The following is a 24,571-nucleotide window of genomic DNA, read 5'->3' on the forward strand; positions in this document are numbered from 1 at the left end:
AGACCCATCTTGCCTAGCCTTTTCAATGAATACTTGGCTTGAACTTAGTCCACTCAACTTTGTCGCTGACACACCCGTCGTACTGACGGAATCCTGGCTTAAATGGAGCTTGCTCAGCTGTGCTTTAGACAAACCCTTCTGGCTGACCTGGTTTAAACCTGGCTTTCTTGACGCCATCTCTGGCATGTTCTGCAGTTACAAAGGACTCTGCTGCCCCTTCCATCGCTCCCCGGGAGGGCAAACCAATTGCCACTTGGAACCAGAGCTTATGAGGCTCCCATCCAGAGCAGTAACATGATTTAGGGAGAATAGTAGTGGCCTACGAGGCAGGAAACCAGTTCTAGTGCTGGCGCTGCTTTTCACTAGCCGTGTGACCTTGGGCAAATCATTTCTCTGCCTCCATCAGTTTTTTCATCTCTCAGGAAGAGTTAGGACCTTTCTGATCCTAAAAGCCAGAGATTACATAATGTTAACCAATTTGAAGGAATGGAGGTTTTGGTTCTAAGTACTCATCTTTCCACCTACCAAACCGCTTCGTTGCACAAAGTGTGGACCCTCTCTGTTGTAGTTTTATAGTATGCACTCAACCCCCACTGTCTTGGGCCAGATGATTCTGCTTATTAATTTATCTTACGTTAAGAAGCTTTTTCTTCAGTTAAATCATTGTGTTTTCAGTACCTTTCTGGGTGATGACTTCAAAAATATCACTAGTATAAACTATGTACTTGGGACTCTTCTAGCTATTTGACATAATAATAGTTCACCTAAACCTTAACAACCATATAAGGAGCTGTTCCTGTATTCACTTGTCTCATGAAGGAATTGAGTGGCGCAGTGGATGGGGCTGGAATTCAGATTATACTCCTCTGTGACCACTGTGTGCCACTATTTTCGCCATGAGAAGTACCTGCCATTGATGTAAGAAGTACCTGGCGTTTTGTGCAAGAAATTGCAGGGAGACTCTCTTGTTAAAGGTCTCAAAGAAAATGATCTTTAACTACATTTCAGATGCTTGGAATTTATGCTGTGCCAAGCACTTTTCCACTTAATTTTAAATCCATGGGTATTTCAAGGGGAATTTAACCCATATGTTTCTGATTCCCTTGTACTTAACTCATCAAAGAGGATTGTTTTGTAAACCTTAGCCTCTTCTTATGAGCACTTTCAAGCTCATATTTGGCTGGCATTGACTGGATTTCGAATCTGCCATGGTTGAAGCTTGATTTTAAATCCTTCTTTCCAACCACTATTTCATGGTGGTTTTATTCTGAGAGTGGATGGAAATTGAAGGTGAGTCATAAAGACTCTTCTAAAACGGTACCAAGATTCCACTGATATAAAAATGAGAGCCACTTGAGAGCTGCTAACCTTTGAAGTTGGTTGTACTCACCTAAAACCTTCCCACGTGAAGCTGTTGACCTATGCATGGATATAATCTGTAAGGGTAAAAATTAAATTTATATATACTTCATTTTCTCCTGAAATGATGTAGATGTAAAATTGTCTTTAAGAGATAAAATATCAGCTGGCTCATTGGAAAAGACCCTGATGCTACGAAAGATTGAAGGCAAAAGGAGAAGAGGGTGACAGAGGATGAGATGGTTGAATGGCATCACCAATTCAGTAGACATGAACTCGGGCAAACTCTGGGAGATGATGAGGGACAGGGTAACTGGCATGCTACAGTCCATGGAGTTGTGAAGAGTTGGACTCGTCTTGGCAACTGAACAACATTTGTGGTGGTTAGGTATATTACTACCTTTAAAAAGCCCTTTAGCTTAGAATCCTCTATTTGGGAAAGACTTTGGGGTGTCCAGCCAGTGGGGAGTTTCTTTCAGAGATCACCATTAGAAATGTAGCAGGCAAAAAGCTTGTTTATTATCTTAGCATGTAGATGAGTTGGGTACATTCAGTTCTGATAACCTGCTGAGTTGGAGAATTAATTAACTTCACATGAGCTCATCTAAGGAATGTGTATAATTGCTAGGAGTTGTGCTTGACTCAAAGGGAAACAAGAACAATTTTTGTATCTGGTTAAATAGTTCAGTTCAACAAACATATATATTGTCTTCTGTTCCTGGCATTGGGGGATAGAGGGTGAAAGTTCAGAGACACACAAGAGACTATCCCTTCTCCTAGGGGATTTACCATTCAATAGGCTATACCTGTATGTGTGAGTGCCAAATAGACAATGGAAAGGCAGTGCATCAGAGGAGCTTGGAAGGTGAAGATGTTCATTTTGACTGAAACAGGGATTGTGTGTGTTCCTTGGGCTTCCCCCAGAATGAAATGTTTAAGTCTAGGCTTGGAGGATGAGAAGGTTTTTGAAGGGGGAGGGGCATTCTGGGATGAGACAACCAGACATGTTCTTGGAGAATACAGACTGTGCCAAATAGTTTTCCCAGATCTCTGCCCTATGTGTAGACGTGGGGTGGGGTGAGTCTGCAGAGGTGGATCAGAGCTCTGAAGCTCAAGCTGAGTTAAAAGGGATTGTGTGCGTTCCTCAGTAACGAGCAGCTGGGGTCAGCATGACAGCCTTTAACTGGGCACAGATTTTTAGTGCTGGAAACCTCTAGTCTTGAATCAAGGGGAGAACATGGCAAAGGGTCAATAAGACATGAAGGAAAAGTGTGTGAAATTTACATAAAAATGGACGTATGTGCCATGCAGTATATACGCTGTTATGTTTAAATAGTATAAAAATGAGGGTCAATTCTATCTGATTCAGAAAATACCAATCCAGTGATGCATCACAGTATCATTGTCATAGAATAAGAAGAACTACTATTAGATAAGAAATTAATTATTTTGCATACTTTATCTTGTATTATTCTTACAAGCACCCTGGCTATTATTATCCCTATTTATAATTAAGAAAAGTGAAGATAAGAGAGTAAATAATTTGCCCATGGTCATATTAGGGGCTTCCTTCGTGGCTCAGCTGGTAAAGAATCTCCTGGCAAGGCTGGAGACCTGAGTTTGATCCCTGGGTCAGGAAGATCCCCTGGAGATGGCTACCCACTCCAGTATTCTTGCCTGGAGAATTCCATGGACAGAGAAACCTAGAAGGCTATAGTCCATGGGGTCGCAAAGAATCAGACTGAGCGACTAACACTTTAACTTTCTATCATGGTCACATAGTTGTATAAGTGGCTTACATCTCTGTTTATAGATATGATGTGTATAAGTGTATGTGGCTTAGCCTTTTCTCTTGCTAATACTTTTCAATGCAATATATGACACATTTAAAGAGTATGTCATACATATATTAGTTTCAAAGCTAATAAAAGAATATATACCACCCAACATAAGCAGTGAAACAATGCCAAAACCTATTTGGGCTTCCCCATCCTATCTCAGGCTTCCCTGGTTGCTCAGCTGGTAAAGAATCTACCTGCAATGCAGGAGACTCAGGTTCAATTCCTGGGTCAGGAAGATAACCTGGAGAAGGAATACGCTACTCACTCCAGTATTTATGGGCTTCCCTGGTGGCTCAGATGGTAAAGAATCTGCCTGCAATGCAAGAGACCTGGGTTCAATCCCTGGGTTGGGAAGATCCCCTGGAGGAGGCCATGGCAACCCACTCCAGTATTCTTGCCTAGAGAATCCCCATGGACAGAAGAGTCTGGTGGGCTATAGTACATGGGATTACAAACAGCTGGACACGACTGAGTGGTTAAGCACACACACATGCACATCCCATCCCCATCTTTTTTCCACAGAGTTAACTACCTCTGTTGTCAATTTTAATGTATATATATTTCAAATGACGCCAGAATTGCTTCTGTACTTTCATGGTTTAGGGTGAATATGTTAATAGAAACAAAATTGCAGTAATTTGTAGTTCATGCTAACACCTGAACACCACACTGAGCGTTTAAATAACTCAAGATTTAAAAGTATGGGAAGTGGGACAGACACTGATACAAACATTGCTTTAATCTCAAGGGTTGTGGTTCAATCCTGGGGTATAGGAAGATAAAAATAAATGAGACCTAAAGGGAGGTATGAAGTAACAGACAGAGCCTGATCCAGAATTTGAGAGATTTAAGTTCTAATTCCATCTGCCATCAATATACTTTATGACATTGAGAAATTACTTCACCTCTCTTAGTTTTAATTTACCCCTATATAAATTACATGATGTCTTTTGAGAAAAGCAAAGTAGTATATGGGAGAGCACAGACTTTAGAATCAGAAACACCAAAATTAGAATTTTCATCCTGCCTACACTTGACCTTTGTGTAGCCTTGGGCAACTTTCTTTACTCTGAGTTTTAGCTTCCTCTTTTATAAAATGGTGTGTGGGGGGCACGTGGAGTCTCAGAGAACTGTTGTGAGAATTAGGTGAGACAGCTTGTAAAAGCAGCCAGAACAATAATGTGTAAATGCTTGTTTTCCTTCTATAAGATTTCTTCCAGCTCTGAAATGAGAAGTTCCAATTCTCATCTTATACATACATTTTTGAAGCACACCAGGTCATAATTATGGACTTTCCTGTGTTAAAGGACTAAGCATTTCTTTCAAACTAGACTTGTCATTAGGAAATTTTCCAAGGGCTCGATAAAGCTTTGCAAATTAACAACAACTGGTGAAAACAGACAGACAGACAAACAAAAGCCAGTTCCACTCACTCAGGAGTGAAGAGAAGCGAGTGGAAAGGAAAGTGTGAAGAAAGGTCGTGTCCCCACCTTTCCCTTTGCCTTCTCTGAGACACATCAACAGATTATGAAGCTAAGAATTGTTTTTATTGGTTAGATAGACCATCTGCATCTGCATGAAGTATCAGCACTGTTACCCCATTTCAAGGCCGACTAATTCCCCATGTTAACACAAAGACAATAACTACCTTCCAGTCTCTCTGGACCCACCCAACCGCTTCGGCATTTACATAGTTCTTCTCTTTCTGTTCAGTACATTCTTATTGACATATAGTTTGAAATTGCCACTGTTTGGGAAGAGCTCCAGAATTCCATTAGTTCCAGATGTCCACTGTATTTGTTTATACTTTTATGATTGTTATGGTAACAAATCAAATACATATAACAATTGGGAACCTGGGGGAAGGGATAGTGGTCTTTATTTTCAGTGAAGGGATGTGTATGGGGCACACCCCTTTAAAAATACCTCAACTGTTAAGAAAATAGCAAAGGGAATAATGGTCTTTTCAAACAGAGGCATCAGTGAGCTTATTTTAAAAAATGGAATGTATTTTACAAATGAGAGTTGGCAGTAGCTCTTGTGATGGTGATGATGCATATGGCCATTTCACTGTTGATTAATTTAAAACGTGTGGACATCAGAGAGCAGAATATTTAGCAGAGGCTACTCATGTCCCAATGCTAGACACTTTATCCAGTTGCCAGGAAGGAAAATCAAGTTGATTTTTAGAATATGAGTTCATGAAGGAATAATATCTGGAATTCTCTTTTGAATTTGGGTGAAATTTATTTATGCACTTGACCTGCTTTGCTCAATCTTTTTTTTTCCCTCAATCTTTAAAATACATGCTACATAAAAATTCCAGAAATGCAGTATCTTATTCTTGGATCATTCCCTCAATATATGTTGAATGACAACAGAATCTATGTATTTGGTGTCTTAGAAATGAGTTTGGGTGAATAGAAAACCCAACCACGTTGGCTTTAACAAATAGGAGTTAATTTTTTTTAATGTCACAGATGAATTTGGAGTTATCAAAATGTCACCAAGGACCAAGGCTCTTTTTTCTTTCTGTTTTACCACCCTTGGTACATGGACTTTTATCCTCATAATTGCAAGTTGACTGATGGACTTATAGGTATCATCTAAAACAGTGAAATGAAAAGGATAAAGGACCAGGGGTTAGTTCAGATGAGTGGGTTTCATTTTGTCAGAGAATGAAAAGCTTTCCTTGACACCGTATCCTATACATCTCCTCATGCATCTTATTGACCAGACCTGGGCACATGTCCACTACTAGTTGGAAGGTAGCTAAGGAGAAAGGGATTGTGGAGGAGGTGGATCAGTTGTCTGCCTGTGCCTTTCAACACACCCTGGGTAAGGGCTTCATGAATCCAGGCTTGAACCTGATCTACACATCAGCCTTCACTTTTGATCTGTTTTGCAAATCCCAGCTATTGTTCACCAGAGAGTAGAGATGACTTAGAACAAATCTCTCAGCCCTTCAACACAGATTAAAATATATATGTCCTGGCTTCCCCAGTGGCTCAGCAGTAAAGAATCCACCTGCAATATAGGAGATGAAGAAGACATGGATTCCATCCCTGGGTCAAGAAGATCCTCTGGAGGAGGAAATGGCAACCCACTCCAGTATTCTTGCCCACGAAATCCCATGGACAGAGGAGCCTGATGGGCTGCAGTCCAAAGGGTTGCAAAGAGTCAGACACGACTGACTGAATGAGCACACATAAGCACGCACATCCTGCTGTCTGTGCATCAGTAGCATTATATGTTTTTAAGAATAGATCAGCAGTCTGTAACCATGATATGTGTAGGAAAAAGGGAAAATAGAAGAACTCGGACCTCTTTTATGCATGAGATATAAACCACCTTTATATGCATAGTTTATTACTCATGCAACCCCTGGAGATAGAAGAAACTGGTTTAAAGGGTAACTGCTCACTGCCACATTGATAATTTGAGATTTAGGATACAAATCAAATGTGATCGATTCAGGGAAACACACGTAATTAATTACAGGTTGGGCAAAGGGATTGAATAGTATAAGTGATTTTGATTTTGACTAACTCAAAAGATAAGGAATTTTCCATATTCATCCATTTAGAAGTACTTGAATGCTTGTTATGGACGCACAGACTATTCTAGGCCCTGGGGATACAAAGTTTAATCAGATGAAATATTTATCCTTAAGCTTCACAGTCTGATAAGAAACAGTTATATAAGCTAGTGATTACTATGAAGTTTAATTAGTACCACAGAGGGAGGAATAGGAAAATAATCAGGGAAGATTTCCAGAAGAGCCATTAACTGGAAAAATAGGGAAGGAAGGGCATTCAACACAGAGGGAACAGCATTTGCAAAGACATGTGGATTGGAAACAGTGCCATGAGTTGAGGAACATTCAGTGTCACTAGACAGGGACTGCACACTGGGGACTGGCAAGGGACAAAGCTGGGTAGAGACCGTTTTGCAAAGCACCTTAGGTTCCAACTTCAATTCAGTTTCCTCCTGCGGGTTAGAGGAGAAGGGGATCTTCAGCAAGGTGATGACAGATTACAGAGGAGGAGAGAATTCAGCAGCTTTGGGGTGGTGAGTTCTACAGGGGTTTGTGGGGGTGATTGAGCATGGAGTATGAGGGCTTCCATGACACCCTCATCCAGGTTTGTGGACTGGGTGATCTGGGCTACGATGACAACCTTCAAAGATGACAAAAAAAGTGAGGAGCAAGTCTGGTGGATAAATGAGCTCCTGTCAGACACATCTTTCTCAACACTCTGCCCTTCTAGGGTGATGGAAGTGACCTCCCCTCCCTAACCTGGCTTCTGCTGTCCTGACTCAGGCCAGCTGAAAGGCCACCAGGGTATTTGAACGGCCCATGACTCAGCCACTTGAAGTCCATCAGACAGTTGGAGTGTCTGACTCAGGATCCATAGCACATTAGTTGCTGGGCTGATACTGGAAAGCAGGTGTCTTGACTTTCGAGGCTTACCATCTTTCAGTTCTACCCCCAGGATATATTCTGCCTAAACAGGTGGGATAAAATCATCAACAGGTGCTTGCTGCTATTTGGGGATAATTGGCTAGAACTTTGTGTGTTACTAGGAGTTCAGTTCAGTTCAGTTCAGTTCAGTTGCTCAGTCGTGTCTGATTCTTTGCGACCCCATGAATTGCAGCACGCCAGGCCTCCCTGTCCGTCACCAACTCCCGGAGTTCACTCAGACTCACGTCCATCAAATCAGTGATGCCATCCAGCCATCTCATCCTCTGTCGTCCCCTTCTCCTCCTGCCTCCAATCCCTCCCAGCATCAGAGTCTTTTCCAATGAGTCAACTCTTCGCATCAGGTGGCCAAAGTACTGGAGTTTCAGCTTCAGCATCAATCCTTCCAAAGAAATCCCAGGGCTGATCTCCTTCAGAATGGACTGGTTGGATCTCCTTGCAGTCCAAGGGACTCTCAAGAGTCTTCTCCAACACCACAGTTTAAAAGCAGCAATTCTTTGGCATTCAGCTTTCTTCACAGTCCAACTCTCACAACCATACATGACCACTGGAAAAACAATAGCCTTGACTAGACAGACCTTTGTTGGCAAAGTAATGTCTCTGCTTTTGAATATGCTATCTAGGTTGGTCATAACTTTTCTTCCAAGGAGTAGGCATCTCCTAATTTCATGGCTGCAGTCACCATCTGCAGTGATTTTGGAGTTAGCTTGGGCTTCCCAGGTGGCGCTAGTGGTAAAGAACCCATCTGCCAATGCAGGAAACTTTAGAGATGCAGGTTCGATCCCTGCATTGGGAAGATCCCCTAGAGGAGGGCATGGCAACCCACTCCAGTATTCTTGCCTAGAGAATCCCATGGACAGAGGAGCCTGGTGGGCTACAGTCCATGGGGTCATAAAGAGCTGGACACAAATGAAGTGACTTAGCTAGCTAGCTAGGAGTTAGCTACCAATTCATGTATGTCTGTGATAATTTTCTTGAAAATTTATCTGTTTCTATGTGGCCCCCACTTGAGTTACAACTGAGCTGAGAATAAAGCTTGCTGAAGTGGTTTTGGTGTGAGCTTGTGTTAGGAAGGCTTTTATATTTTCTTTTTTTTTTTAGAGAGTGTAAAGTTATGTATTCCATAAAACTCAGATAAATCTGAACTAATTATCAAAGTAGTGCCACAGTCTTATGAATGACTTTTTATTAAATAGTACAGAGGCTTATTTCCTTTTTTGAGGAAGGGATACCTTTAAGAACCTGATGAAGAATAAACAGATCTGCACACTGTATTGGATGAACTTGGGTGGTTTCAAGTAACAGAACGAGCTTACGATGCAGAAGGGGAGATTTGTTATGAGAAATCCTGGCTGCCCCAGCAACTCAAGGGCAGTGGTGCAGCAGGCTTTCTGGAGTGCCGGGAGCAGGGGCCAAACGCTCTCGCAGGTTTCCCTGGTGCCTTGTGGTCTCTGTCTGCTCCTCCCTGCAGACCTAGCCCCTACTGCATGCAAATAGCCTGCTCTGTGCTGCTTTCAGTACATCCTAGCCCTCCACTCCCAAGTGACAACATCTGAGGTTCCAGCCACATGGGAAGATTAAGATTAATAAAGATTAAGACCAGTTCTCTCCAATCCCATTTCCAAATTCCTGGAGGAGACCATATGATTGGCCTGCTCAAACCTAGCACTCAGATACAAGGTCCACTCTGCTCTGTCTCCAGGTCTACTATGCTGCTACATGAAATTTATATACGATTTCAGGGCACCTTTGCATCTCCTGAGACCCATATGTGATCTTCAAGTTAAGAACCCCAGACTGGGGAAATTTGAATGCCAGTAGCCCATCAGCACTACCTTTTAACTGTAAAACTTATGTCGGGAATGGAACATGCATTTGAATAGAAGGTATTTGCACAGGCATAGACCTTGAGAGCCCTTGCTCTGTGCAGGAGTTGTGAATTTTGAATATCAGTGGTTAAACCCCAGGATGGTGAATACGACATAGATTGAATTATAACACTCTCCAAGGTTGTGGATATTATATTCCTAACTTTTACCCTTAAAGGTTTGGAAATTCAATTTTAATTATTGTTAACATGCTTCGTAAATATCCAAGGGAATACAATATAGACCTGTTCATACATTCAGAGAGCCAAAATCTGGCTCACGTTGTTTTTTCTTCCACAGTTGGAGAAAATTGTGGTGTTCGGCTTGCCTCTTGGGGCATGTTAAACCACTTTTAATGCTGTCTCTTATTATTTTCTAACCATATGCACTTTCCACACGTATCTAACTAGCTGCTTTAGATGAAACCCCAGTGTCTGGCCAAGCTGATGTAAATCTTTAGTAAGTGGTAAGAAAGAACAGGGTAACACAGTGCCTCTTTAGTGTTCAGACAGGACACAGTTTAACAGTTGTAGACTTCATAGTCTCGGGCACAACTTTAGATATTTTTACCAGTTCCATAGAGTGGAAATTTCTGAACCATACAGCATTCTCCCACTGGCTGCACTAAGCAAAACTTAGCTATAACTGGCTTTTCCTATCTGCCTGTATTATATAGTATTAATATTTTGCTCTTCAGATCATTAACCTGGGATGACTGGGACATAATTATTATTTCCAAAGAGCTTGGTGCGTATTTGTGGAATTGCTATCCTGTGCTATAAAACAGTGATCACGTGCAAGCATATAAATGTCCCCAATCATCAAAATCTGTGTGTTACCAGTAAAGTTGCCAAGAGGCCACCATGGTTGTCCAGTTAGTGATACATTTTCAGTCCATGGAGTAGATCTTGTTATTGTAAAATAACAGCAGAAACTCAGTTCTGAGGTTCTAAGTGCTTTTAAGTTTTCGGTCTCTGCCATATTTTGATACCAATCAGGCACAGATTTTTGTCAGGAATCTTCTTTTGTTGACTAAATGGGTTTTGATTGGTGGCCTAGTGATTGGGTTTTGCTTCTGTGGCCTCGCTCGTCCCCTCTGCTTTGGTGCCTGCCTTCTACACAGTTCACTCACGTGTTCTGAGTAATGCTCGTTCTTTCTTCCAACTTGTCTGTCTTCAGTTGAGTTCAGCGCCAGACCCCGTGCTGGAAACAGTCTCAGGAATTTTTCATTCATCAGACATTTTCTTCCAAAGAAAAATTCTGAGAATAGGAGGGTCACCTTGAGAGTATATTAATGTAGTTCAGTTGTGTGTATCGTGTGTGTATGTGTGTATGTGAGAGATGAGAGAGAGAGAGAGAAGCAACGTATGTATCACATACCCATAAGCAATTGAATATTTGGTAGGAAGCCAATTCTAGAAATAACACTTCCCAACCAGCATATCGAAACTATCTCACTGTCATTTATCTGTCTTGATATTACAGAAAGCCCATATTTATATGAGGCACTTCTCAGATGTGGTTAAATAGCTGAACTTTTGTCCTTGCTTTAAGTTTTCCCCCAGATCTCTGAGAATTGATAATATCACTGGAATGCGGTATGTATCTGTTTCCTGTAGAATGAACTTAGGGCTGGCAGCTAGAATGCTAGTGGTCTTGGATTCCCTTGCCCTGTCATTTCATAGAAGCAGCAGTGAAGTTCCCCTGGAGGAAATCCCACCCACCACGCCAGGATTCCGTCACATATCATTGGTCTGAGCCGTGTGTACTTAACACTCAGGTTTCTGGGAGACTTGGCCAAATGTATCTGAAGTAAGAATTCCAACCATAAAATTTATATATAAATATCTGAATGTGATACGATGAAAGGCTTGCTCACAGAGGAAGGAAAGGAAGAGAAATTTCATAAAAAAAACTGAAATACATAGTACAAGATATCATTTCGTTATGCGTAGGTTTTGTTTTAGTAGCATCAAGAAAGACAGAGAATAGTTTTATGCAGGGCCGGCCTCATCAGTTCAAATCACCTGTCCCCACTGGGAACTTGATTGTGAAAGTGTTGTTGTTTTAGTTGCTAAGTTGTGTCTGACTCTTTTGCGACCACATGGACTGTAGTCCATCGGGCTCCTCTGTCCATGGGATTTCCCAGGCAAGAACACTGGAGTAGGTTGCCGTTTCCTTCTCCAAGGGATCTTCTGACCCAGGGATCAAACTCACATTTCCTGCATTGGCAGGAGGATTCTTCACCACTCTGACGCCTGGGAAGCCCTGTGAAAGTGTAAAGAACCTTTATATTGGTTGTTGGTAGTTAGAGCCTAGTCTTCCATCAGATTCTCCACTTCATTGAGTGACTTGCCATATAGCCAGCTACTGAAGTCAGAAACCCAGGAGACATCCTTGTCCTGGCGGTTTCCCTTACGCTTCACACCCAGTCCATCTTCACATTCTGTTGGTCCTGACACCTGCCAAGGACATCCCCCACCCGTCGACTGCTCTCCATTTCTACATCATCACCTCCTTTAGTCACCGCCATGTTTTACCTCATTTCCACTCTTGAACCTTCTAAGCAGAACTCTGAAAATAATACATTGTGTTTTCAGTGGCTTCCTTTTGAATCTAAAGCCAAACCCAAGCTCCTCATCTTGGCCTGGAATGTGCTGTGTAATTCAGTACCTGCCTGATGTTCCACCCTCATTGTATGCCCCGTTCCCCTTCCTCTCTCAGCTCTGGTCAGTGTGGCCTTCTTTTATTACTAGAGAAGCCAGGCTATCTCCCAGCTCTCTTTTAAACCTGGGAAGCAGTTACTCTCATTTTCACAGCTGGCCTGCTGTCAGCTTTTAGGCCTCAGTTTGAATGGCACCTCCTCCAAGAAGTCTTTCCTGATAACTCTTATCAAGGCAAGTATCCCCAACTACTTTTCTTTTTTAATCACACCAGCACATTTATTTCATTTGTAGACTAAATCACAAACTCGTATCTGTCATTCCTTTTAATGTATTTACCTATATTTATTGACCTCCTCCCTCAACCAGGTGGTAAACTACGTGTGGTTAAGGACTTTATCCCACACTGCCCACTGATACAGCACAATTAATATTTGTTGAATGAATAAAGGACTCCCAACTGCATTTTATAGTTGTCAAGTTTACTCATTGAACCTGATCATTGAAGTCAGAATGTCTGATTACTTTAAATTTATATTTATTTCGTATTTATTATTTTATATTATTTTATTTTATGCAGTGGATTTTTTTTAATAGTAGTAAAATACATAAAGTTTTCTGTTTTAGCCATTTTTATGTGTATGGTTCGGTGGCATTAAGTACATTCACATTGTGTGTAGCCTCCATCCATCTCTAGAACTTTTTCGTTTTCCCAAAGTGAAATGCTATACCCATTAAGCAATAACTCCCCATTCTTACCTCCTCCGGCCCCTGGCAATCACTATTCTACTTTCTCTCTGTGAATTTCACTATTTTAGGTACTTTATATAAATGGAACTTGTAGTGGAATATTTGTAATCAATTTGTTTTTATTACCCCTTTACTAACATAGGATTTTACCCTCCAAATGTGAAAATCTCATTTATAATAATAATATTCCAAAAAGTAGTAATCATTTTCAAATTTTAATGATAAAATATTCCATTGGACTCCTTTGGAAATTTAGTTTGCTTTTCTTAGAACTTATATTTGGGACTTCAGCAGTATTACAGGGCACTTTTGAGATATAAGAGTTGATCTAAGAATATGTTGGTCCTGGAAATTTTTATATTGAATAGCATTGATCATCAGGCCCTTTACTCTTACGTCGTTAATCCTGCTTTTGGATGGTAGAGAATGTTTTCTACTTCCCGGCTTTGAAGAAAATACAAAAGAACAAATAAATCATATTGTTACATAATACTATTGTTTTTGTCTTGCTGTTCAATAGCTGATGCTCTGTGGTGAAACTGCAGTTTGGTTTAATGTGGCACTCATACAAGCCATTTTAACAGTGAATAATATCAGAGCCAGCTGGTTCTTTCAAGTTGAATTTGCAGACCATTAAAACTGAAGACACTCTGTGATTTGATCATCTTGATGGTAAATATATCACCCAAACCAGAATTTGACTTTTAGCCACCACCCCAACCATTTTAATTTTTTTCTAATAAAAGAGTTCAGAGATAACTTTGGGGGAAAATGGAAATCAGTACAGACTTGTAGGACGTGCAGTGAGGGAATGAATAATGTCAGGTAAGTGATTATTTGGAAATGAGATCTTCTCTTCCCTGAACAAGATTGCTTACTGTTTTCTTCATCATGGAGTAGAGTAAAATGTGGTAATAATTTTCTGTAGTCAAATTGCTGACACACAAAATTGGGTCTGCAGAACTATGGCCTGGATTTTGAATTGCTTAGTCTGCGTGTTAGATTAAATGCTGTACAGCACATCACCTTGCTATTGCAGTTTTGAATGATATTTGTTTAAAATTTATATGTCAGTATTTTTAACTTACAGATGAAAGAAGTTGAAAGTCACAGAAAATATTCACACAGAATAGTGTTGTTCTTATTCCTATGCTTTGTTTCTAAGATGGTTTTTTAAAAATTAAAATTAAGCTGTATCTCAGATACAGTTGGGGCTTCCCAGGTGGCACAGTAGTCAAGAATCCACGTGCCAATGCAGGAGGCACAAGAGACTTGAGTTTGATCCCTGGATTGGGACGATCCCATGGAGTAGGAAATGGCAACCCACTCTAGCATTCTTGCCTGTAAGATTCCATGGACAGAGGAGCCTGATAGGCTATAGTCCATGGGATCGTAAAGAGTCAGACATGACTGAGCTGCTGAACACTAGCAGAAACAGTTTCTGAAAGTAAACATTTTCTATAGTGTAGTTTAGTACAATTTGCCAAAAGGTCATATTCTTTTAATAACATTGTGTAGACCATGCTTCATAGGCAATCTTGCATGCAGTATTTTATAGAAATGTAGGATTAGAAAGTAGATTAAAAATGTATTGGGTCATTAAAAAAAACCAGCTTAAATGAAATAGGAGAGGCAATACTGCATAGGAAAATTAGCTCTGAAAGGATTTCCAGCCTTCCCTAAGGATTTTTATTACCAAGTATTTCAAACCTCCATTAAAGTTGAAATAATAATATAAGGATACCCACATACCTTCTACCTACACTAAATATTTGTTAACATTTTCCCACTTCTGTACATATACTCTCTATGTATATCAGTTCAGTTCAATTGTTCAGTTGTGTCCAACTGTTTGTGACTATATGGACTACAGCATGCCAAGCTTCCCAGGCTTCCATCACCAGATCCCGGAGCTTGTTCAAACTCATATCCATCTAGTCGGTGATACCATCCAACTGTCTCATCCTCTGTTGTTCCCTTTTCCTCCTGCCTTCAATCTTTCCCAGCATCAGTATATATGTGTGTGTATATATAACATATATATATATATATATATATATATCTGTACATAATATATATAAATATATATATTATATAGTATATGTGTATATATATTGCATGTCTGTATGTTCCATATTATATATAATTTTTTTGTTGTTATTGTTTAGTGCTAAGTCGTGTCCAGCTTTTTCCAACCCCATGGACTGCAGCACACCAGGCTTCCTATCCTTCACTATCTCCCAGATTTGCTCAAACTCATGTCCATTGAGTCAGTGATGTCATCCTACCACCTCATCCTCTGTTGTTCCCTTCTCCTCCTGCCCTCAGTCTTTCCCAGCATCAGGGTCTTTTCCAGTGAGTCAGCTCTTCGCATTAGGGGGCCAAAGTATTGGCGCTTCAGTGTCAGTCCTTCCAATGAATATTCAGGGTTGATTTCCTTTAGGATTGACTGGTTTGATAACTCCTTGCTGTTCAAGGGACTCTCAAGAGTCTTCTCAGCACCACAGTTCAAAAGCATTAATTCTTTGGCTCTCAGCCTTCTTTATGGTCCAACTCTCATATCCATACATGACTACTGGAAAAACCATAACATTGACTATGTGGACCTTTGTCAGCAAAGTGATGTCTCTGCTTTTTAATACACCATCAAGGCTTGTCATTCTCCCACTGGACAGCCCAGGGATTGAACCCGGATCTCCTGCATTGCAGATGGATTCCTTACTGTCTGGGCCACCAGAGAAGCCCATATATAATTTTATGTATATTTAATTTGTTTATATTTAGTGTAAATTATATATTTAATTATATAATATATGATATCAGTGTGATTTATAATGCATTTTATAAATGTATGTATTATTACCTGTGTATAATCATATATTATGTCTGACTCATTGGAAAAGACCCTGACGCTTGGAAAGATTTAGGGCAGGAGGAGAAAGGGGTGACAGGGAATGAGATGGTTGAGGCATCACTGACTCATTGGACATGAATTTGAGCAAACTCTAGGAGATAGTGAAGGACAGGAAAGCCTGGTATGTTGCAGTCCATAGGGTCGCAAAGAATCGGACACAACTGAGCAACTGAAGAACAACAACAATACATTTGTGGTCTGTTTTGCTAAATCATTTGAAAATTAAATTACATATATCATAGTACTTTACCTCTAAAAAATAAGGCCATCTCATATATAACCACAATCCCATGATCACATCTAAGAGAACAGTTCCACAATATCTTCTAGTGTCCAGCTCATATAAAATTTCTCCAGTTGTCTCTTTTTGAAACAGTATCCAGTAAAGTTTTGGTTATTCGTATTTTTTAATCTAAAATAATAACTCTACCTTCTTTTTTGTGTATGAGGGGTCATTTACATTTGGAAAAGTTCAGGCCAGTTGTCTTTGAAAATCATGCATGCTTGGTTTTCTGATTCCTTCTTCATGGTGTTATTTATCTTGTTCTTCTATCCCTGTATATCCTCTTGACTAGAAGCTAGGTAGGTCTGGAAGCTTGATTTAAGGTTTCACTGTTTTTGGCATCCACTTATTAGATAATGTTTAGTATTTCATATTTCATCATATCAACAGGTGTGTGGGAAGATTTCAAAGTGTTCCACTGTAGGGCAATTCTGGAGGAAATGAAAAGTTAACTTTTGGTGTTACTGACGTGAAGTTTGATCAATGTCTTTGGATCCCCCTGGAATTTTACTCAACTACCAGCACCCATACTGGACAAAGAAGCTAGAAATGGGAGTTTATGGTCGTGCAGTGATATCGTGTATATAAATGTGCTCTGTCACACTGGAAAGAGAGAGCTTGGCAATGTGAATTCATAGACTGTTAGGACAGTGGAATAGTTGGTGGTTAACCCTCTTAAATTTTGATTTGTTGTCTGGCTTAGTGAGCATGTAGTCAATATAATTACTAAGGGATATAATAAAGTGCCTCATAATCAGTCAACCCTATGGAAATGAATACTTTGTTGTGATTAGAATGCCCATCCTCATTGAGAGACACAGTTATGTTGCATGGCAGTGATCCCAGTTTATGGCCTGTCTCACATTTCTAAGGTTAGACATTCAGGTGAGCAGTCAGCTGTGTTGTAAGAACTTTGCAGACTCACTTATGGATGCCCAGGCACCATGCCACATCTACTGAATCATCTTCCATGAGGGAGGTGTATGGCAGGACAGGGCTGAGGCTCAGGCATCAATTCAGTTCAGTTCAGTCGCTCAGTCATGTCCGACTCTTTGTGACCCCATGAACCACAGCACGCCAGGCCTCCCTGTCCATCACCAACTCCCGGGGTTCACCCAAACTCATGTCTATTGAGTCGGTGATGCCATCCAATATTCTCTTCTCCTTCTGCCCTCAATCTTTCCCAGCAATCAGGGTATTTTCAAATGAGTCAGCTCTTCGCATCAGGTTGCCACAGTACTGGAGTTTCAGCTTCAACATCAGTCCTTCCAGTGAACACCCAGGACTGATCTCTTTTAGGATGGACTGGTTGGATCTCCTTGCAGTCCAAGCATCAGTGTTTTGCAAAACATCCCCAGGTGATTTAGGTCCTAAGGCTAAGAATGATTAGAATAAGAAGAGATAGTAGCAATTATGAGACTGATTATGATCATGGAACTTCTTTGCCTTCATTTTGCTCAGACTGAAAGTTCTCTGAACTCCTTCCTCGAAAAGCTGTATTGAAATTCTATATGTCAGGAGCTTAATGTGTCCTAGGCCAACCTACCTGGAAGGAAGAAGCATGCTGTGACCCTCTGTATTGTGGATAAATTGATATCTTATTGTTTTGTTTATAATTTTTATGAAAAGATGTGTTTAAAATAATTGGAGCCTGGTGCCCAAAATTATATCCTTGTGTCTTCCCTGCAGTTTGTGGTTTAGTGACTGGGCAGGAGTGACAAGAAATCATTGTACCACAGAATATTCTTTTTCTATGAATGATGCATTTGCTTCAGGGTGAAGTCTGACTGCAAATGAAAGTGAAATAATACCACAGGTCACAGCATTCTGGGCTGTAGATCTGGGAAGGAGGTGAGGATGGGAGGCTGCAGATGTACGTTGGTTCAATCCCAAGCCTTGAGGCCAAATCTGTTGGGACTGGGGAACAATCCTTGAGCCTAACCACTCATAATGGGAACATGTAGATGCAGAATTTCCCATGAACTAGCCACACTAGAGAAAGCCAGTTAAAAACAATTAAAATTGCATTTTTATTTTAGAAAGGCTTGGCCCATTGCCCTAGTTCATGGAGGTCTTATAAGGAAGTGATTGCAGAGCAATCTGTGAACACAAAATATTTTTAATGCTATATTTTATTTGCACTAGGAATAATGATTTACATTGCAGGAATGAGTCAGATATTATCCAAGCATTGAATTAGGCACATTCCCTGTCTAAAGCTGGGACTGTCTGAAAAAGAGTATGTAAATTTAGCCTAGTATCACAAAAGTGCTATGGGAATAATTGTAAATAATTGGATTATTAGTAAGGAATTGGGAGTATGGGCAGATTTTTTTCTGTGGTTGGAGTATTGGACAAAAAACAGCATAACTTTGGCAATCTAAATGAAGCACAGGACAAAAGGCACATGCTGCCAAATAAGAATGACATTTGAAAACCATGTTAATACAGCATTTACCTTCCAAGAGATTTTTAGATCCAATTCTGTTTCATCCAGATTATGCCTCTCCCTCTGTGATCAACCATTTTTGTTGAAAACTTGACTCTTCAAGTACCCTTACATCCACTTACGAAGCTGCACTGTCAAATGAGCTGGTTTTTCTCTTTGTCTGTAGTGATAAGGATCTAGTGAGGAAATGTGTCAAGTCAAAAGATTTCTGTTGTACATATTCCAACTCTTTGCCAAATATTTAGTGTATTTAATAAAGATGGATCCCTGTGGGCTCTAGAGATGCCTAATGAATATTGTCAGAATTAACAAGTATTGTTTCTATTCCATGTGTTTCATATTGAAACGAGGGCAAAAATTATTGACCCTGGAAAAGTCTTAAGGGTTATTTTTCTTTTGATGAAAACCTTCCAGTGAGGAATTCATGTCTGAAGTCTGGAACCAGTGTTAGATAGGACTGACTCAGATTTTCCTAGCATTTTCTAGTGTGCCTTGATTTTGCTCGTGTCACGCAGAAAACACTGTATTTGCATATACCCTGAATCTTTGCAGTTCTCATTTGTAAGAATTCCATAGAGTATCTTGGCAAAACAAAGAGGAAAAACAAACCCAAACAGTGTTGAAAACTATAAATTAAAATTCATGTTCCATTATGTTTTATAAAGATTGAAAAATGACATACCAATGTGAGTCTGTTGGATTAAAATATTTACATTTGTCTCAATAAGTTAGAAAGAAAATAGGAAATAAACCTAAATTTCTTTCTTTGTTACCTAACATGGAAGTTTTCATTTTTTAAGTAAAAGATTATGTTGCTGTGATCTTTCAGTCTCAACTATAAGATGTATATAGTCATAAAAGCCTTGATGTGTGTTGCATAAGATTAAATTAAATTATTGAATAAATTTTGTCATAACTTGATGGAAAATTATGCAGCAATTAAGGTCATATTTTGGAATAGTATTTACATGGGAAAATGATTTTGCCAATACTAAGTAAAAAAAAAAAAAAAACAGGATTCAAATTTGACTGTTGGGTATAATTCCAATTTTGTGATAAAAAAGATAAAGCTTACATATAAAATTATGTAGGATAATATAATTTGGCAAAACAAATACAATATTGTAAAGTTTAAAAATAAAATAAAATTAATTAAAAAAAAAAGAAATCAGGTTTCTTTAGGTGCCATTATATGTGATTTTTATTTTCTTATTTATATGTTACTGCCTTGTTCTAAGTAACTGAAATAATTATTTTTGAATCACAGAAATATATAAAAGATTATAATATAAAATAAACAACATCTATCAGAGAAGTATTTATTAAATGCCCTTAGTAGTATTTGGGGGTTCCCTGGTGGCTCAGGCAGTAAAGAATCTGCCTGCAATGCAGGCAACCCGGATTTGAGGTCTGGGTCAGGAAGATCCCCTGGAGAAGGGAATGGCTACCCACTCCAGTATTCTTGCCTGGAGAATGCTACAGACAGAGGGGGCTGGCGGGCTACAGTCCATGGAAACGCAAAAAATTTAGCATGACTGAGTGACTAACCCACACAAGTACTATTTGGAAGAACTGAGCCAAAGAAAGAATGATGGCTTAAGCATTTGACTTTGTCCAGGCACTTACTGTGTTTAAGAGCAACTTGGTTGTACACCACCATGGTGCTGAGTGACTTCTTTATTGATAGAATGAAATGAGGGCAGAGATTTTATTCAACAGCTCAAGCACTTTTGGATTCTGGTTTGAATACAGTGTCTATGGAAGACAATAGTAGATTTTTAATAGATCTGGCATTTTATGAAGGATATTAAAATATACTTAGAATTTGACAGTATAAAAAGCTAATCAGGTAAAAAAATGTGGAAACAAAAAAAGACAATAGTAAACTGAGGAAGTATCAGGAAATAGGGCTGGAAAGAAGGGCAGGGGCAGCAAAGGTCTAAGGCTAGTTTTCTGAAAAGATAACGCTACTGCTGTTTATGTCCCAATTACACAACTTTTGGCCTGTTTGCATATTCCTGACTAGCGTTTACTTCATATTTTTCTTTATATTTAAAGTTCTTTTATTCATTCTCATCATAGCAAACACACCTATGAAATTATGAGTCTGGTGTGTTTGTATTTTTTAATAATATGAATTAAAATTAATATGTAACTATTAAAACCATATGATATAAAACTTCCTTGCATCCCATCATAGCACACTTTGGTAAGCACTGGAGTAGAGAAACAGAGATGTGGAGATAAGGACTTGACTTTTGGACCATTCTGCCTATCTCTCAAGTGCTGCCGTAATTTGGGCTGGTTTTCTTGCTATACTTGACTGGATGAAGCTTTGTGTTTGGAATTTCCTAGAAGGCTCATCTTCCAGCACAGGCATTAGGGCAGTGCCATTGACCACAGGTGACCCATTCTAGCAAGATAGAAGGGAGAGTGAGGAAGAACATTTAGTGATGGGGAGCGGATGGGGTCGCAATTGCAACAGAGAGAAAGGAGGAAGAAATACACAGGATGGGGGTCCGCCAACTGGTAAGAGTCAGCTGTTGCCCAAATACTGTCATGGTTCAGCCTGTTCACTCTTGTGGGTACTGTGATAAAGAGTTGTCCTGAGTGAATTTCATCTCCTGTCCCCTGAACTACTTGGAGAAAGAAAAAAGAACATCAAGATGAAAATATAGCCCAGTCACACCCAGTGATTTTCATGAACCTGTAGAATTCAGTGGTGAAAGGAACTTAAATGGGCTCACTTAGTCCACCCCTGGACTCATAGGAAATGCTCTATCTGTGTACATCCGCAAATGACGTGAGGAAGCATGCAGTGTTGGCTTGTGGATAGGAGCCCAAGAGTCTTGCCAAAGCCCAGCCTCCCTTATCTGCCAAGACCACTGTAGAACAGAAAGGGCCATTATGGCCCAGATTTCCACTACAGGGAGGCTGCCGATAGCCTGGCTTTGGTCCGCTGTGCTCGCTATATCATAATCTTTCTTGTTTGCTGGCTGCTGAATCCAGATTGACTTTCTCCCTTTAGAAAAAAAAAAAAAGGAGATTTTATATTGGGCAAGAATACTTGAAAATGGAACTTCTCCTAGGGTCTCAGCTTACCTCTGTTTGCTTTAAGATGATCCGTTTGTCTATGGGGTATGGTGATTTCAGATCAGTGCCCTCTCTTTTAAATATCCGATGTCTTTTGCAGAGCTAACTGTTTTGGTGGTTGTTTTTGTTTTGAATGAGGTTTTTTTGTTGTTTGTTTGCTTTTTTCTGTGTGTGTTTGAAGTAAGATGGACCCAATCAAAAGAAACAAATAACTATTTCTGTTTTTCAAGAAACTCCAGAGAAAAAGGTGTGCTGACTTGCCTTGTTGCAAGTTTGAAATTCTTTGTTTTCGCCAACCTAAATAATAATAGACTGTAAGCTTAATGAGGGCAGGGATTTGATCTCTTTTAATCACCAAAGCATCTATATAAAGCATGGGAATGGATTTGTAATAGTTCCTGATACATTTTCGTAGGTGAATGAATGTGTAAATAACGTTATTGTGTCATTTTTGGATAGCATGTCCCAGTTGTAAAGTATTTTCCATTAGCTCATCTGATCCTTGCAACAGCATCTTCAAAGTGGATAGAATCTGATATTTTTATCCTCATTGTGTAGATGAGGTACATGCAGTTCAGAAGTGGTGTACCCCAGACTTCACATGGAAGTTGGTGATGTGTGGTTCTTTCCATTCCTGAAGACCATTTTGCAATTTGGAATCCGGCAAGATGGGTCCAGCTGTTCTTCTGTGTGAATCTTCCTGCTTTTCTAGACCTTCACGGAATTCTCCTTTTTTATTTTCAGATTACAGGACAGGTCCATGTTTTACTGTGATCAGCAACCAGATGTGCCAGGGACAGCTCAGCGGGATTGTCTGCACGAAAACGCTCTGCTGTGCCACGGTCGGCCGTGCCTGGGGCCACCCCTGTGAGATGTGTCCTGCCCAGCCCCACCCCTGTCGCCGCGGCTTCATTCCAAATATCCGCACAGGAGCTTGTCAAGGTAAAGCCCGGGCCAGTGGAGTTATTAATGGATCCATCTTATTTGCTCTGGAGAGCCATTCTCCAGTGAAGTTGGAGAGAATGGAAAAGCAGTGTCAGAGGCATAACTTCACGATTTCGCTGACGGCATGATCTCCAGCTTAGGCATTAGGAGTGTGGCTCAGGAGAGAGCAGCTGGCCCCTCTGGACTTTTTCCTTGCCAGCAGTCCCCCTACCCCCCCGCTCTGACCCCCAAAGTGTTTCCCAGGAGTGATATGATTCTGTTTACAGCAATGTTGTACATTATAGTAATCCTGTGTATAAACATGAAACAAAATTTGTGAACAAGGTAGTTTGTTTTTCTTAGCTTTTTTTTTCCCCCTTCGTTTGAAATTGTTGGAGTTCCTCTGTCTCATGGGTTGTACTTAGTTGACCTGAAAAAAATTGTTCCTCTCTCCATTTTACATGCTACATTATGCTTTTTCTTTTTTATAAAACAAGTCAGAAATAAATTAGGATTTGTTTCACAGTTTTAAATATCCCCAGATGTCGCCCGCTCGCTTCTTCTCCTGCCTCCCATAGAAGCCCTTACTCTGTTTTTGGCTTTTACTCCTGTTCTTCCAGCTGTACAAATTCTTTTATTGTCTGGATGTCTGGCAGGAAATAGGAGGAAGTGAACAGAGGCAGCTCTCCACTAAACTGATGGGCCTGAAAACTTCCAGCCTGTATCTGTTTCCTTTAGACATCTTCAGTGCTTTTTTAGAAAGTTGCAGTATTTTCAGAAAATTCAAGGTATGCTTTTCAGAGGCACATAGATCCTAGTTTGGTTTTGTTCTGTATGTCAATTCTAAGGATAATGTGCAATGAAACAGAGCTTGAGCTTAATCACACAGTTCTGTGGAGCTCCTTTAAATTATACTTCAATAAATTCTATTTCACATGAACACTGTCAATCCTGGCCCTTTGAATGTATCCTTCTGAATGTTAGGAATAGCAGGAAGTCACTTTGAAACCCTAGAGTCGCAAAAGGGTAGATTGTACAATTTTGTGTAACAAAGAGTAAGTTTCATTCTGCTTTTCCTCTGGTGCCTTCTTATTTTTCTCATCCTTGGAAAGTCTTAGGGAGTTTTGAAAAAAATCGTTGGCCTTGGTGTTCTGAAGATGGCTAATACCTCTGAACTCACCAACAGTGACCAGAAAGCCAGATTTGAGGGCCCCGCTGCCTGTCCATGAGCCGTAGAGGCTGAGGTGCTGAGAGAATCTGGGGGAAGAGAGTAAAGAGAGGGAGGGAAATGCTGCTTCTCCATAGCTTTGATATTCGTTTTGTACAATCCAGACTTTTACACCGTTTTCTTTCTGTTCCTTTCTGACTCTGCTATTCAACATCCAAGGGAAAAAAGTTTTTTTATAAGAAGAAAATTCATGAAAACCCATGGAATCAAAATGGCACTTGTAGTACCACTTTGAGAATGAAATTCTTCATGCCTTTTTTTGGAAAGAATCTGTTATCAGCTTGGGACACTGTTTTGCTGCTAATGTTTTTAGTCCTTAGTCTAGATGCAAGGGGCTGTAGGCAGTGGGCTCAGTGAAGAGTTTATTCCATCTTCAGTCTTGGAATATATGACCAGCGGAGTGTCCTCATACATATCTCCTCTTGGCTGGAAATTGTGATTGAAAGACTATCTAGTTTTGAGTCCATGTCCAATTTTAATTTCAAATAACATTTTAATGGACACATTCAGCATATCAAGAATGGAAAATTCTGGTGCAAGACAAAATTGAGATCAGCTATAAAAGATAATCTAATTATACTCACATGTTGTCATTGATTTGTAAGGCCAGGACATTTCATTTAAAATAGCAAATGACAATTTAAACCAAAATAAATTGTTGTTCAGGCAGCAACCCTCTTCCAACGTGGCAACTTGTTTCAAAAACACAGATTACTAGA

General features: G+C 40.0%; 1 protein-coding gene across 2 annotated transcripts in view; it reads left to right on the forward strand.

Moving 5' to 3' along the window:
* The window catches only part of FBN1 (fibrillin 1), a 264,525-nt gene that overhangs the window by 99,273 nt on the left and 140,681 nt on the right, over positions 1 to 24,571 (forward strand). For both annotated transcript variants that reach the window (XR_003513124.1, XM_027554069.1), the window contains exon 7: positions 22,445 to 22,642. Coding sequence is in view for 1 of the 2 variants with exons in the window: in XM_027554069.1 (XP_027409870.1) it covers positions 22,445 to 22,642 (198 nt within the window). In the remaining variant the exon portion in view is untranslated. The remainder of the gene's footprint in view (positions 1 to 22,444; positions 22,643 to 24,571) is intronic.

The sequence above is a fragment of the Bos indicus x Bos taurus genome, chromosome 10 (genome assembly GCF_003369695.1).
Source record: "Bos indicus x Bos taurus breed Angus x Brahman F1 hybrid chromosome 10, Bos_hybrid_MaternalHap_v2.0, whole genome shotgun sequence".
Classification (NCBI taxonomy): Eukaryota; Metazoa; Chordata; class Mammalia; order Artiodactyla; family Bovidae; genus Bos; species Bos indicus x Bos taurus.